The 17,443-nt window shown below is 41.0% G+C and overlaps 1 protein-coding gene across 1 annotated transcript; it reads right to left on the bottom strand.

Annotated features, from left to right (window-relative positions):
* Window positions 1-728: 728 nt before the first annotated feature.
* On the bottom strand, window positions 729-7,472 carry LOC142172515 (uncharacterized). The gene is made up of 2 exons (XM_075236147.1): window positions 7,150-7,472; window positions 729-801 (listed from the first exon to the last, which is right to left on the bottom strand). Exons 1-2 carry the CDS (start codon window positions 7,470-7,472, stop codon window positions 729-731), a joined length of 396 nt encoding a protein of 131 aa, XP_075092248.1.
* Between the last annotated feature and the right edge of the window lie 9,971 nt (window positions 7,473-17,443).

Genomic DNA, 17,443 nt, shown 5'->3' with positions numbered 1-17,443 from the left:
GGATCGAGTCCCTTCAATAGCACAAAACAGCATACATTGGGCTTTAGAACTACAGACTGATCCATATCAGATTTTAACCAAATAACGCAACAGAGTAAAGGGTGAAACAATCACTAAGCCAGAACGCCATTTTAAAAGAAATTATTTCTTGAATGTAATTACTCTAATGACACCAATTGCACCGTATGCCACTTTCATTTAAAAGCTCAAACTATTTTACAACCAAAGCGTGAGGACTTGAACCTCAATTAAACTCATAAATCCTAGAGAGATTGATATTATGTGACCATGATTTTAAACACCTAACATTCAAACATAAACCATAGAACATGGATTTCAAAAGGAAGTACTGCCTAGATCTGCCAACTATTAGCTTGGAAATCATCCATGAGGTAAAGGGTCATTTGTGCCCTACAAACATGCTGATAATAATTTAACTGAAACACAAGGTAAACAGAATTCAAAGGCAGTCTACATAGTACTATTTAGCATGGTTGAATGCAAAAAATCTGACTACTGATTCAATTAGCACATATTACATAAAATCCAAGATATTTCTAAGTCGATTACACTCAAACAAACCCATACTTAAATCTTAAGATAAACATGTAGCATTTGATGACATGATTGGCTACACATGAGAGAGCTTGGCTAGAAGAAAGATAAAACTAAATATAACAAACTTAAAAGCTGGTAATGCAACAGAGAAGTGACAATTATCAATTTCTTCAACTTGAACTACATGGCTTCACATAACAGCCATAATAAAATTCATTTCCATTCATGGATTGAAGGAAATACCTGGAAATAAAAGGGAAACAAAAAAGTGAAGAAACAGTAACCAGTAGAAGTAGAACAGAGCCCAGATTCAGTCAATGAAACAGTAGAAACAGCTCAAAACAGTCGATAGAACAGTGGAGGAACAACAACTCAAAACCCAACTTCAAACCAAAGCTCAAGCCATTTCTCAAACCATAAGTATAACTATGGAATTTTCAAGGGTTTTAGCTAAAGAAGAGAATCAGAAACCCAAAACAAACAGAATTTTGGTAGCTTGTAACAAAGAAATGCAGGGATTTCAATGCTTTTTCAGGGTTTTTCCCCAGGCTCCAGTCGTTTCAAATTTTTCAGTATTTTATGTCTCTAAAATCTGACTTGCTAAAGAAGAAAAAATGTCTTTATAGGCAAGTCTTAGGGCAGCATAAAAGGGATTCAGATTTGCACTTTAAACATTTTGATATTTTTATTTTTGCTCAAATACCCTTAGCTTAAAAATAAGATTTTCAATCTAGTCCTAAAGGCACCTTCTAGGAAGCTTCCTATTCAGTTAACAGATATATTCCCTAGCTTAAATCCCCAAATTACCCCTTAAACACCCTGTTATTACCCCTGAAGCCAGACAGAACATGGGTCAAACAGGCCCAAATCAATTTGTTATAGGTCTGTATAACTCAGGTTGAATCCCCTTTTGGGCTTTCTGATTTTCAAAACCCAATTTGAGCCATAATCCCAAAATCATAATTGAACGGGCTAAAAGAAACCAGAAACCTTTAAGATGAAACCCAAAACCAAAAGAAAAAGGAAATGAATTAATTAATTTTATACAAAAAAAAACAAAACAAAAGTAAACTATACTTGGTTATTAATCTAATTATGCAACAGAATAAAAATTAAAACGAACGCATAACAAAGAAGAACAGAGGAGGCAGAAAAAGATGAAAAAAATGAATTTAAACGAATAAAAAGAAACACATGCAAGAAGAGGAAGAGAAGCTGAAAGTATCTAAAACCAAACGAATGAAATCTTGAAAACTTTCAAAGGAAATCTTCGATTTCTGACTGGAATAGACTTTAATCTTGTGTTCTCGTATGAAAACACGCGAATAAAGTCTATTTCAATCTCAAATCTTCAAATAGTCTCGCCGATTTGGGGTGTTGGAATTTTAGGGTTCGAGCTGTGATTTGAGATTCGAGAAGTTCTGTGGTGATTAGAGGGAAAGGAGTTAGGGATTGGGGAAGAGGAGGTGAAGGGGGTTCTGTGGTGTGGATTTAGGGTCATTTGGGGGTGGCACCGCCGGGCGGATACGGTGGAAAATGAGGCGGTGCTAGGGTTTGTGTTCGAATCTCTGATGATGAAGAATTAAGAGAAACGAGTTTGGGGGGGTCAACCTTCAGACAGTTTTATATTGTCATGTAACCAATTCCCAGCCGTTGATTTGAACGAGATCAAACGGCTCAAATTTGGGACCACAAAAACGGGGTCATTTGGTTTTGAGTGGGATTGGACCGGGTAAAAATCGCGAGCATGGGCTGATTTTGACCGGGTTTGGACGGGTTAATGGGGAATAAATCAATTGGGCTTGAGATTTAATGAAATTAGCCCAAAAATCTGATTCTTTTCACTTCTTTTTTTTCCATTTATTTTAGAAACTCTTTTTCTTTTTTTAAAATTAAAAATAGAATCTAAATAAATTCCTAATACAAATTATCCTACCAAATTAAATTAATTAACTCTAAATAACAACTACCACAAATAATTAAATACCAAATTAAAAGAAAAACTACCAAAATTCAAAACTCAAAATTAAATGCAAAAATGAGTTATTTTTTGTAAAACACTAATTTACTAATTAATCAAGAAAAATTTAAAATTAAGTCCTAAATGAAAATTCAACACATTTTTTTAATATTTTTTGTGAATTAAAATAAAATTAAACATGCACACAAAATGCAAACAATCAGGAAAATTCTACAATAATTCCTAAAATAACAAATAATTAAAAGGAAAAATCTAATTTTTGGAATTTTGTAGGAGTAATTCATGTAAAGCAAAAATCACGTGCTCACAGCTGCCCCTCTTTGCTTGGAGACACGAAAGGTTTTCGGTCAAAGATAAATGAGCAATCATGAGGGATTTTTGCCCGTTAGACACTCCATAAGAAGCATTTTTGAAAAGAGCCTGACTGAACCTTGCTTCAAAAGTTGCCTACATATCCTTGGCTATAAAGGAATCAGGTCAGTGTAGTTCTGGAAGTTTTGGTAGCTAGGACTACCAGGAAGCTGTGATTTCACTGTTGATGCTGCTGCTACTTGCTGAGCTCCTTATTACACCAAAATGGAAAATAAAAAGCTAAACTAGCTAAGCCTATCAACTAAGAGTTACAAGATTCCTATCTATAAATCTCTTGAAGCTTGATCTTGAGTCTTAGCTGGTTCTTGATGTGGACTCCGATCTGAATCTTGATGCTTGTCAGCTGTAGGTGTTGGTTCTTTCTTCAACTTTGGATCAAGGCGGGATATGCGGAGCTTGCGACTTCAATCATATCTTGAATAGTCTGCATCCTTCTCTACTTCAAGCACTTTGAGTTCATTTCTTTTTGCTCTTTTTCTTCTTTTCTTTATTTTGGATTGAGACTCATTCTTTTGGTTGTCTCGAACCCTGTGCCTCGAGGTACAACCTACTCAGACACCAAAATAAACAAACAAACGAAATTTTTCTGCCTCAGTTTTACTAGGAAAATTTCGCGAGTTATTTGTAACTAAAATCTAAACTTTTCTCTATTGAAAGCAATAAAAATCAAGATTGTGTATCCTTGGGAGTAGGGAGTAAAGCCCTAAACTAGGAAGATTTCCAGGTTATGCTAGAAAGATGACCGGGTTATGCCAGAAAAGAAAAGGTCCTCGGGTTATGACGGGGAAGTCATCGAGTTATGCCGGAATAAGGAAAAGGTCCTCGGTTTATGCCGAGGAGGTCATCGGGTTATGCCGAAAAAGAAAGGGTCCTTGGGTTATGCCGGAAAATAAGAAGGTCCTCGGGTTATGTCGGGGAAGATAAAAGGTCCTCGGGTTATGCCGGGGAGGTCATCGGGTTATGCCGGAAAAAGGAAAAGGTCCTCGGGTTATGCCGGAGAGGTCATCAGGTTATGTCGGAAAAAAAAGGTCCTCGGGTTATGCTGGGGAAGAGAAAGGGTCCTCGGGTTATGCCGGGGAGGTCATCGAGTTATGCCGGAAAAAGGAAAAGGTCCTCGGGTTATGCCGGGGAGGTCATCGGGTTATGCCGAAAAAAGAAAAAGGTCCTCAGGTTATGCCGGGGAGGTCATTCGGTTATGCCGGAAAAAGAAAAAGGTCCTCGGGTTATGCCGGGGAGGTCATCGGGTTATGTCGGAAAAGAAAAAGTCCTCGGGTTATGCCGGGGAGGTCATCCGATTATGCCGGAAAAAGAAAAGGTCATCGTGTTATGCCGGAAAAAGAAAAAGATCATCGGGTTATGCCGGGGAGGTTATCGGGTTATGCTGGAAAAAGAAAAAGGTCCTCCGGTTATGCCAGGGAGGTCATCGGGTTATGCTGGGGACAACTAGAGAATAAGACCCTATGTTATAAAGGACACAGCTAGAGATTGGAGACCCTATGCTACCATGATTTTGGGATTCTTCTTCTTCTTCTTCTTTTCATTTTACTCTTAATGCTTTATTCAAGAGAATGCATGGAGAGTATGAGAGGAACTTCCCCTTTTGGGTTAGTTTCTACTGCATGACAATTTGGTCTATATGTGCCCTGCTTTTATTGTACCTGCTCCTTGCGAGGTTATTTTGGATTGCACCTGTTTTCAAATCAAAGAACAATTTGTCAGTTTGGGCCTTGATTGCTTTGATCACTTGATCTCGGCCCAACCCTTTTGCTGAAATCTTTTACTGCTTGCTGGTTTTCTAGAGACTGACTTCTCTTCTAAAACTAGGTAACTTGGCTTCTACTAGAATTTCACATGATGGCTCACCCGTGTGAGGCTTTGGCCTTTTCATCTTATTCTGCCTTTATGGGCATTTGACTTTGGATTTCTTTTTATTTTCAATAATTCTGATTCGGAGCATCGGCCATCATGGCCAGTCGGGATCGACTTGATGCACCCGGTGAGGCTGGGCAATTTTCTTTGTACTTGACTTTTATTAAGAAGAAACCTGTAAAACCAATCTTGCCACTTTTTCTTTGTATTAGTTTCAGAAACAGAGTTCGACCGAAAGGGATTCAAAGAAAAGTAAACAAAGGACAAAAAAATAAATTTAAGAGTGTCCCTTTCTGGGAGGAAAGGATTCATCTGGAGTGCATGCAGAATTCAATGGACATGACATGTTTCTTGGACTAGATGCCTGATCTGCACAACCATCCAACTTCTCATAAACTCATTGCGACCCGTGTTTTAAAAACGAGAAACCTTGCCAGGACGCTTTCAATACCGATGGTGGTGAGGGGTTTCTTCTTTTCGATCAACGACGCCCTTTGCGGGTTTTTGCCAATCGACCTCTCTTATTTCTCTTCTCACCATCGCCTTATAATGCTCTTTACGAGTTTTCACTAACAAGACTCTCTCGTTTTTCAGTTTCTCTACTCACCGTCGACTTATAGTGCCCGTGGGTTTTCACCAATAAGACTCTCTCATTTTATTTCTCTCATCTTGATTGTATCGAATCCAAGCGGTTGCATTCTCCGATTTGGAAAACCTTTCACCGATTTATCGGAAGGACTTGAACAAGGTTTAGGCAGAAAGAATTTGGATCAAATTACAACTTTGGAACTATTCAGGCGGTATCGACGCCGAACTATTATAACATCTGCCCCAGTTTCACTTTTTGGGGGAAATTGGATTTTTGTTTTGGTGTGACTGAACCCCAGAGAGAGGCTGACTACGTATCCTTTCGGAATCAAGTCGAATGTAGTTCAGGGAAAATATTTTGTTTTTGTTTTTGTTTTTGTTTTCATCATATTTTTACAAGCGCCTTCGAGTTCCAAAGAGGGTAATGAAAGAAAGGTAACCGGCTCAAAGAGTTAGAAAAAGATTGGAGTGTTTGGGGTAGCGAGAATGAAAGCCCTCGTCATACCAATCGGACAATGCTATTGCTGCAGAACGATTAGACATAATACATTTTGACTGCATCTGCATTCACAGCTGTTTCAGGGTCATTTCCTTCAATGTCTCCCAAATATAATGCCCTTTTTGGCAACGATTTTCTGATGATGTATGGGCCTTTCTAGTTAGGAGCAAATTTTCCTTTTGCTTCCTGATGATGAGGAAGAATATGCCTTAAGACGAGTTGCCCCACTTCAAAGTTTCTAGGCCGCACTTTCTTGTTGTAGGCACGAGCCATTCTTTAATGGTACAACTGCCCGTGGCAGACTGCGGTCATTCGCTTTTAATCGATTATGGTTAACTGTTCCAAACGGGTTTTGACCCACTCACTGTCTTCAATTTCAGCTTCAACAATGATTCGGAGAGAAGGGATTTGAACTTCCGCGGGTATCACGGCTTCAGTGCCATAAACCAAAAGGTACGGGGTTGCTCTGACCGACCTGAGCACAGTAGTGCGATACCCCAACAATGCAAAAGGCGACTTTTCATGCCACTGCCTGGAACTTTGAATCATCTTTATCAAAATCTTTTTGATGTTCTTGTTTGCTGCTTCAACGGCACCATTGTCTTTGGGACGATAAGGAGTAGAGTTCTGATGCGTTATCTTGAATTGTTCGCATATCTCCCTCATCAAATGACTATTCAAATTTGTAGCATTATCCGTAATAATGGTTGCAGGAATACCAAAACGGCAGATGAGGTTGGAATGCACGAAGTCCACTACAGCTTTCTTGGTGATAGATTTGAGAGTAATTGCTTCCACCCACTTTGTGAAGTAGTCGATAGCGACCAATATGAATCTGTGTCCATTTGAAGCTTTTGGCTCAATCGGCCAAATGACGTCCATGACCAAGGCAACAAATGGCCAAGGTGCTAACATGGGATGTAGTTCTGTAGGCGGCACATGAATCAGATCACTGTGCACCTGACATTGATGACATTTCCGGACGAAATTGAAGCAGTCCTTTTCCATAGTCATCCAGTAATAGCCCGCTCGAAGGATTTTCTTTTCTAAAACATACACGTTCATGTGGGGCCCGCAAACTCCTGTGTGTACTTCATACATGATCCTTCCAGCTTCTTCGGCGTCAACTCATCTTAACAAGTTGAGATCCGGAGTCCTTTTGTACAAGACATCACCGCTCAAGAAAAAACCACTTGTGTGTCGTCTAATGATTCTCTTTTGGTCTCCACTGGCTTGCTTGGGGTATTCTTTAGTTTTCAGAAATCTTTTGATGTCATGATACCATGGCTGAATATTTGGTTTTGCCTCAACCGTATTGCAGTACCCATGCCTTTCCCGGATTTGGATTTCCAAGGGATCAATGTGAGCATTGCCTGAGTACGGCAGCATCGAAGCTAAAGTGGCAAGTGCATCAGCTAGTTCATTATGACAATGGGGGGTGTACCTGAACTCTATTGATTTGAATCGGCTGCTAAGATCTTCCAGATGTTGCCTGTAGGGAATAAGTTTGACATCTCGGGTCTCCCATTCTCCTTGAGCTTGTCTGATAATCAGATCCGAATCTCCCATGATTATCAATTCCTTGACATCTTGGTCAATTGCCATGTTCATACCCATAATGCAGGCTTCATACTCGGTAGTATTATTTATGCAGAAAAATCGAAGTCGGGTTGTGGTTGGATAATGCTGACCAGTGGGTGAGATCAAAATTGCTCCAATTTTAACACCTTTTGTGTTTATCGCTTCATCAAAGAACATTTTCCAAGCATTGGTATCTTCGGATATTGCCTCTACCGAGTTTACCTATTCATCTGGGAAGTAGGTGCTCAAAGGTTGGTATTCATCATCAACCGGGTTTTCGGACAAGTGATCTGCTAACGCCTGGGCTTTCATTATCATGCGAGTGACGTAGACTATGTCAAATTCAGTGAGCAGGATCTGCCACTTTGCTAACCTCCCAGTGGGCATTGACTTCTGGAATATATATTTTAAAGGATCCAACCTGGTTATGAGGTAAGTGGTGTAGGCTTGCAGATAATGCATCAGCTTCTGAGCAACCCAAGTTAAGGCGCAACAAGTTCTTTCCAATAAAGTGTACTTGGCTTCATAACTGGTAAACTTCTTGCTCAGATAGTAAATGGCCTGCTCTCTCTTTCCGGTCACATCATGTTGCTGAGGACACAGCCGAAAGAATTTTCCAAGACTGTCAGATACAAGAATAGAGGCCTCCCTAGCTCAGGTGGGACCAAGACTAGCGGATTCGACAGATATTCTTTGATTTTGTCAAAAGCTTCTTGACATTCGTATGTCCATTTGATTGCCGCATATTTCTTCAACAACTTGAATATGGGTTCACACATGGATGTCAACTGAGCAATGAATCGGCTTATGTAGTTCAATCTGCCTAATAAGCTCATCACATCCTTCTTGGTTCTCGGAGGAGGCAAATCCCGAATAGACTTTATCTTTGTTGGATCTAGCTCGATGCCCCTCCGACTGACTATGAATCCCAAGAGTTTGCCAGAGGGGACCCTAAATGCACATTTGACTGGGTTTAACTTCAAATCATATTTGTGTTGCCACTCAAAGAATTTTCTCAAATCCCGAACATGATCATCTTGGGTCCTGGACTTGATGATCGCGTCGTCCACATACACCTCAATTTCTTGGAGTATCATGTCATGTAAAATGGCAGTCATGGCTCTCATATAAGTTGCCTCGGTGTTCTTCAGACCAAATGGCATGACCCTGTAACAGTATGTGCCCCAAGGTATGGTGAAAGCTTTCTTTTCTGCATCTTCTTCATCCATCAGCACCTGGTGATATCCTGCATAACAATCCACAAAAGACTGTATCTCATGTTTGCGCAGTTATCAACAATGATATGAATATTCGGCAAAGGGAAGTTGTCCTTAGGACTTCCTTTGTTCAGATCTCTATAATCCACACACACTTGGGTTTTCCCGTCTTTCTTTGTCACTGGAACGACATTGGCTAACCATGTGGTGTACCAAACTACTCGGATAACCCCCGTTTTCAACTATTTTGTGACCTCTTCTTTAATCTTGTCACTGATATCAGTTTTAAACTTTCTTTGCTTTTGCTGAACAGGGGGATAATCGGGGATAAGTTGGCAATTTGTGAACCACCAAATCGACACTCAGCCCTGGCATGTCATCCTATGACCAAGAAAACACATCTTTGAATTCAAACAAGAGTTGGATCAATGCGTCCTGGGTTTTCTCATCTCTGCGAATGCTTATCTTGGTTTCCCTGACTTCTTCGGAACTACCCAAATTGTCCGGCTCAGTATCATTTAAGTTCCGCTTAGGTTTATTCTCAAATTGTTTTAATTCTCGATTTATTTCCCTAAAAGCCTCTTCTTCATCATATTCCAGTTCTTGGTTCATTATTTCACAGTTAGACAGTGTGTTTGAATCTGGGCATGAAGTCCGCAAGCATGTCATGTTATTTAAAGCCACATTATTAGAACTGAAAGAAGAAAAATAAAAGAGAAAAATAACAACAATCAGAAAGAGTGGAGAGATGAACGATGAAATATTGATTTCATTTCTTTGAATTTGAAGATAACAGGGTTTACATTGGAAATTTAAAGACAAGAAACTAAAGAAAACATCTGAGTTACACCCTGAAATAACTCGCGATGCAGAAAAAGTGGCAGGATTGGACTATCGAGATTCCCGCCTGATTGGGAGTGGAGTAGCCTTCCAATTTTGCAGTTTGGCACCGGGTCCCATGTATAGCACCTCAGCGGTGCTTGAGCCTTCCCCTGGTTGGACCATGTGGGTTTTATACAGCATCTGCCTCATGGCCCCACAGATTCTTCAATTTCCTCAGTCGTAAAGGCTTCATCTTCCTCTTCCTCATTGTATTTAGGCTTGACAAATGTTCTATAAAGATGCGGAATTGGTTGAGGCAAGACCCAACCATTGTTCTTTCTTTCATCCGCCCATTTTCCATCAGCTGATGTGGGTTAGAAACATACCCCAAAGAACTTCTCACTAGCAATCACGGTGATGGGTTCAGCGATTCCTTGCAATGATTTCCCGAGTCCCTTCTCGGGTTTGTAGCCATGTCTGATTATTTCTTTGGCCACCATAATTGATGTATTTGAAAGAAAGGGTTGAGGGCAAGGGTTTCCCTCTTTACACTGGTCCGCGACCATAATCTCGAAAGCTTGATAGACTATATGTTCACTTCCTTCTCTAGCTTCAAGACAAGGGACTGATGGGTCCCGATAAATCGATTGCTCATCCTCCCCGTGAACTACAATCTCCTGATCCTCATGTTCAAATTTTACCATCTAGTGGAGAGTAGGAGGCACAACCCCTGCTGTGTGAATCCACGGCCTTCCCAAGAGGAAATTATAGGAAGTATCCATGTCCAAGACCTGGAAGGTCACTTCGAAGTCCACCGGGCCGATAGTCATAATTAGATCAACCTCGCCTATTGTATCCCTCTTTATGTTGTTAAAAGGACGTACACAGATGTTGTTGGGTCTGATTCTCTCAGTACCGATTTCCATACATTGCAGGGTTGAGAGTGGGAAAATATCTACCCCAGAACCACCATCGAGCATGACCCTTTTCACATAATACCCTTCATATTTAATTGTCAGGTAAAGAGCCTTGTTGTGTGCGGCCCCTTCTGGGGGCAAATCATTCTTGCTGAAAGAGATTTGATTGACTGCAAAAAAACCTTTCTGTCATCCTCTCCAACTGTTCTACAGTGGTTTCAATGGGTACATATGCTTCGTTGAGAGTTTTAATCAACACTTTTTGATGTTCAGTTGAATTCATTAGCAAAGACAAAAAGGAGACTTGGGCAGGAGACTTTCGGAGCTGGTCGATTATCTCGTAGTCTGCTATTTTCATTCTAGAAGAACGATTCTGCTTCTTCAACACTCACTGGCTTCTTAAGTGGGAAATGCTTCTTTGTGGCATTATTTACTTCCTCCAGATTGAGGTACCTCTCAGCAGGGTTATTTTCCTTAACTTCTCCCGAGATCGCTTTACGTTTGTAAGTCACTACTGATTTGTTATAGTTCCATGGCACAATGGTGGAATCCGTCATAGGCTTTTGTGGCGCGCGGCCAATAACCACGGGCTCACTCAACCTTGGTGGAATTATTGGCCCTTGCATCACGTAGGTTACCTTGGGCACATACATTTGAGCTCCCTTGTTTAACTCAAACCTTCTGGGAGGGCTCAACGACATCTATTCTTTCTTGCGGCCTTGAGGGATATAGAGAACGACATCTTTGGAGGGCACTGCCCCAGTTTCAACTTCCACTTTCTTTTCAGTCTTCTGAGGGGTGGTTTTACTCTTTTTCTCCCCCTTGTCTTGTTTTACGATAGCTTTTGGCTTCTTTTCCACATAGGCTATGGCAATGATGGCTTTTAGAGCTGGATCAAATTCTCTATCTTCATAGATCATTCCAATAAATGGCCCATTGTCATGAGCCGGTAGTGGATTGTTGGTTATATTAGGAACGTTTTTGTCCCTTAGCACTATTCTCTTTTGTTCTATCAGATCTTCCATAGCCCTCAAGGTCCAACAATTATCTGTATCATGCCCTTCTGCCCCTGAATGATAGGAACACCGGGTGCCAGGTTGGTAAGAGGGTGACTCTGGGTTTTGCCTATTCAGGGGTACGGGTTGCAACAAACCCATTTGGACCAATTTGGGGAATAGGCTAGAATAGGACTCACCAATAGGTGTGAAGTTTGTTTTCCTTGGCGGCTCCCGTGCACGGGCATTGAAGTTGTTTCGTGGAGGCCAGGGATTGTAGTGAGCTTGGTAAGGAGGTTGATTTCTGGGAAATGGAGCTCTGTTCTGATTAAATTGTTGTTGGGGCCTGACGTAGGGTTGGGCATTCATCACTGTGTATGGCTGAGGAGCATAAGCCACATCTTGGTGGGGATAGTAATGTTGTGGGGTTCTTTCAGAGAAAAGAGGTCTGGGTGAAGGGGGTTTTCTTGCACCTAAAGTTGCCATTGCTGCTTCTTCCTTCTTTTTTCGATTTGCTACTCCTCCAGACCCACCTTGGATTGCTTGGGAAGTAGCCCTTATAGCAGACTGACTCAAGATTCGCCCTATTTTCAACCCATTTTCAACCATTTCACCAATTTTGATAGCTTCGGCAAACGGCTTACCCATCGCAGACATCATGTTTTGACAATAATAGGCGTCTTGGGCTTGAAGGAAGACACTGACCATCTCTATTTCGTCCATTGGAGGTTTACCTCTGGCAGCTTGTTCGCGCCACTTGACAGTATACTCTCGGAAGCTCTCCGAGGACTTCTTCTTTATATTTGACAATGAATTTCTGTCAGGGGTGATGTCGATGTTATATTGAAACTGCCTGACAAAGTCTCGAGCCAGGTCATCCCAGATATGCCAGCGAGATATATCCTGATCCATATACCATTCTAAAGCAATACCGACCAAACTTTCTCCAAAGTAAGCTATGAGCAGTTCTTCTTTTCCGCCCGCTCCCCGTAATTGGTTACAATACCTTTTGAGGTGGGCAATGGGATCCACATGCCCGTCATATTTTTCAAACTTCGGGGTTTTGAAACCCAAGGGTAGATGTACGTGCGGTAACATGCACAGGTCAGCGTAAGATACACTCGTTTGCCCACTCAGACCCTGTATATTTTTGAGACTTTGCTCCATGCTTCTCATCTTTCTAGCAATCTCCTCTTGTTCAGGGGTTTTTGCGGTTTTCTCCTGCCCTGCAGTAAACTCGTACCGAAGCGGCTGAGGGTAAGAACTGGTAGTAAACTGGGTATGTTCCAGAGGGAAAGATGGAGCTTGAAATGTGAAGGAAGATAGCTCGAAGCTAGGCCTAGGTAAAGCAGGTAGTGCCATAGCTGAACAAGGTGGTGCAGTGAATATGTTTGAAGCCGCACCTGAAGTTAACATCTGGGGGCGAGCCTCAAAATGTGTTCCCACATAATGGGAAGAAATGGTAGGATATCCCAGTGGGGTATTTGGATAAGGGTGTTGGAGGTCCCACTTGCCCTGGAAAAAAGCTCGAGAAATCCAGGGATTGCACTGGGTGGTTCTTTTCCATTTGCCAAGGCGTCCCACATTTTTATCATACGGAGATGCAGAATTCTATTTTCCTCAGCAGTTGCTGACTCAGAAGTTGGGATGGCCAAGATCGGACTATCCTCCGGAATCGGAACTGTAGGCAGAGGGATTTCTGAAGACATTTCAAAGCTTCCTTTTTGACCTCGTGAAGTATGGATGTGAAGCCAGACTACCACAAAACCAACCACCTTACTATAAAACCTGGACTTAACAGTAGACAACAAACCAATCAGTTTGAAGCAAATAACACATAGGTAATTACACGTCGGGACGTGATGCACCTATACAGTTAAATGTGTTTCTACGTGTTTCGCAATGGTTGCATGTTTCATCCTGGCTTTCCTTACCTTCCCCAATTTCTTTTCTTTCCACTTGGGCTTTTTATGCTTCTATTCTCATTTTCCGCTCTTTTCTTTCCTCTCTTTCCTTGCTCTCTTTTTTGTTTTTCTTTTGATTTTTTCTTTGGCTCTCTTTTTCTTTCTTTTTGGTTTTTCTTTCGGTTCTTTCTTTTCACATCTCTCTTATTTGATTTATTTACAAAAATCATGACCGGATCCGATGAGGATTGCCTACGTATCACGATGCCACGTGAATCAGATCATTGCGTAGTTTAAGAAAAATAAAGCGAAAAATAAAGAAACAATTTTTTGGGATTTTCAATTTTCATTAATAAAACTGCTAAACTTTTCTATTACAAAAGACTACTCATTTCTTAGAATTTTAAAAACTGCAAACAGACTCAAAACAACGTTTAAACTAAAAAAAACTAAAATACAGACTCAATAAGTGAAAATCAGGAGTACATAAGTGCTTCGACTCCTGGGGCCCGTGGGACATCATTCGTTCTTGCCACGGGCCTACGTGCGAGATCACCCTGAAGCCGCTCCAAATCACTCATTATTTGATTACTGCAGCGAAAAAAGTGGTTTGAGTCATGTCCTCACATGCGTGGCATTTCATGACAATGTAGTCGGCAATGGCTCTAACCCTCTCTTGGACAATACCTTTTTCCTGGAGCAAACGCCCGATTTGCTGATTCCGGGTTTCTAGCACCTGAGTGTTATGATGGCTTTGATTTTGCAACTGTTGCATATCTTCCTCCATCTGGTCCATCGAAGCATAGCAATGTTCCATATCGGCTTTAAAGTTCCTAGCCTGTTTGTCCGCCTCATTTTCAAGGGTGGTTAGCTTTCTCTTCTTATTGGTGATTGTCCCCTCATATTTTCTTTTCATTTGTTGCACGAACTGTGCCCACCCTTCTGCATTCTTTGCCAGTTGTGCTCGGACTCTTGCTAGATTGGCTTTAGATTTCTCTAAGTCATCTTGACACTCGAGTACTTTCTTTCTCAGACTGCCTATAAGCCTTTCATCTGCTCAGCTTCTTTTCGAGTTTCTAGCAGCTATTCTCATTTTCTGGATTTGAGCTTTGAGGGCTTCATTTTCTTGGGCTAACTTTTTATTCTCACCCTCATCTGCAGCGGCTTGCACATTACTAGAGAACATGAGGTCTCTGATCTATCCTTCTAACATGCTTATGGTGGCCCGATATTCATTTTCTTTTGCCAACCACTCCCACTGTTCATGTGATGCTTCGACAAACTCCTGGAGGTGGGGTCTTTTAATTGGCCTTCCAAACTCAACTTCCCTTTTGTACCAAGCGAGGTAGCCGAGCGAGACATCACTTCGGGATAAATCGCGCACTCGAGTATTTGCTGTTAGATATTGGCATTCACTCCAAATCTGGTGAACTACTTTTTCATGAAACTGTCCATCAGGACTGATCTCGACCACATGGCAGCTAAGGTCTTCATCCTTGGGCACTATTTGACATCTCCCTAACTATCTCAAAACCCGGTATGAGGCATAAGGCTGGATACTTCTGAGACCCATCAGGCGGAAGTGAGGCCCGGTGGCTCGCATGTATATGATTTCATCCACAAGAAGCCACCCGAACGTCTATTCTATTTGATTTGCAGTGACAGAGCGGAGATGTGATATCCATTCTGTGACCCCTTCTGGCATGCTAAACCCATCGACCCTTGTATAAAACTCCTTTATGTAGCTTTTCCATGTCTACCCATAGTTCATGTATTGAGGACGATGACATAGATGTTCAATCATCCACATTTGTAGCAACAAGTTGCAACCTTCAACAAAGTCTCCTCCGGCTTTGCAGGCTGTGAGAGCTCGGAAGATTTTAGACTCTATCATGGGTGCGAGGGTGCTTTTGGCCTGAGTAAGCAAAGTGCTGATGACCCCAGCTATCCGTATATCGATATTCCCATCTTTCCTGGGAAACACTAGAAGACCCAAAAATACCACCATAAAAGCGAAGCACCTGTGTTCTTCCAATTTTAGGCGATTCCCTTTGCTGCAAATTTTGCTTTTTGGATTGTTGAACCCCTCTATGTGTCTGTATCGCTGGTATATGAACTATGAAGTGGAAAAACCAGCTGCCAAATCTGGGGAGTGGACCCCCTGCTTATCTTTAGCAAATCTAGAAACTTGTGTGCAGCGACGACTCTTAGAGCGACCAAATACTTGTGTCTCAGAGGAGCTTCAGTAATCCCAATATATCCGGCTATTTCCTCCACAGTGGGTGTGAGTTTAAAATCCGAGAAGTGAAATACGTTGTGAGCTGGATCCCAAAACGTAATCAGTGCCTTTATTATGTCTCCTCTAGGCCTGATCTTCAATAACCCGGTGAGACCTCCCAAGTAGAGATTGACCCTATCTTGTCCTGATTCACCTAGATCTTCCCACCACATATACAGCTCCAAAGGAATCTTGGTCATGACTGTTATTTGCAAATTTTGACCCGTGCTCATTCTGCACATTTAAATTTGATTGATTTATTCAATTTTTTTTACAAAAGAGGTCAATTTCGCAAACATTTAAATAACACAGCTACTTTTGCAAATACGGCCCTTCAGCACTTCGAAAGGGGAAGATTTTAGGTTGTGCTTGCTCGGTAGCCAAAATTTTAAAAAAGGGTTGTAGGTGGTTATTCTTGCAAAAACGGCCTTTCGGCGTCCTTTTGGGGACATTTTAGGCTATTTAGACAAGAACGACACTACCTAATTTTATTTAAGACAAAATAAACAACAATTCATTTTTTGGGTTATTTTTGCAAAAATGGAGTTGGACCCGATGGGGGTTGCCTACGTACCCCACATCCGGTGAGAATCAAACTTGCGTAGTTCGGTCAGCTTTGAAAAAAATAAAATAGAGAAAAGACATGAAACTTTTGAAACATTTTCTCTCTTATTTCAAGGTATGACACTAATAGAAAGAGGAGTCACGCCAGCGTGCACATTCCCGAAGATGAGAAGAGAAGGGTTTCGTAACACTTTATATACAGTTCAAATAATATTAAAGCGGTAAAAAGCTGCATTTAGCACATCAGGCCCAAACATATAAAAATCAGATAATAAAATAAAGCCAAATATAACAGTTATTTTAAGCTCGAATTCTTGAACCCTGAACCAGAGATTCTAGGTTATGATCCCCAGCAGAGTCGCCAGAGCTGTCACACCTCCTTTTTACCACCCCGAGGGCGATATAAGGGAGTTTTTCTGATTAAAGTGACATTATTCGAAATGAGATTATTTATTTAAATTATCATAGTCACCACTTGGGATAGTTTATTTGGTGTCCCAAGTCACCGGTTTATTTTAAAATCCCAAATTGAGGAAATTTCGACTTTACTTTATAATTCTGCGAAACAGAAATTCTGGATAAGGAATTCTATTAACCTGGGAGAAGGTTTTAGGCATTCCCGGGTTCCGTGGTTCTAGCACGGTCGCTTAAACTATTAATAATTGGCCTATTATCTGATTTACTACATCTTTTAACCTATTGTGCATTTTTAGCTTTATAACCGCTTTTAATTAATTATTTCTTTTAAGAAAGATTCAACGTCATCTAAAACACGTCTTGAACCACGTCACATAAATGCACCCATGGTCCACAACACATTTATCTAACGTTGTTGAGGTTTGGATTTGGGTCACATAAATGCACACCCGAGTTTAGGAGAGTAATTTTTAAATAGCGCGCCTAAAGCAACTACGCTTTTTCACAATAGCGAGGGCCATGGAAAATTCAACAAAATGGCATGCCTTAATTTCTAAGGATTAAAATATTAATTAAGCGAGGGCTATGCATTTTGAGGTTTTGTTTGGCACGGCACACCTCGATTCCAATTTTTTAAAGGGAACTTGAACTAAACCTTGGAGGGCCATAAACTATGCCTTACCTAATATGGCATGCCTACAATCTACTTTTAAAAGCCCAAATAATTAATTCAGGACGGTTTAAAGGAATTATAATTATTCTAAACTAAAACCAGGACTTGATTCATTTAAACAGACGGACCAATATTAAATGAAGTCTAGTCTATTCAAAGCCTGGGCTTGAAGTGAAGCCTAATAGCCTATCGAAAATTGCAAGGCTAC

The sequence above is a fragment of the Nicotiana tabacum genome, chromosome 18 (assembly GCF_000715075.1).
Source record: "Nicotiana tabacum cultivar K326 chromosome 18, ASM71507v2, whole genome shotgun sequence".
NCBI classification, from domain to species: Eukaryota; Viridiplantae; Streptophyta; class Magnoliopsida; order Solanales; family Solanaceae; genus Nicotiana; species Nicotiana tabacum.
The sequence above is the reverse complement of the archived record's forward strand: the minus strand, read 5'-3'. Positions and strand labels throughout refer to the sequence as shown.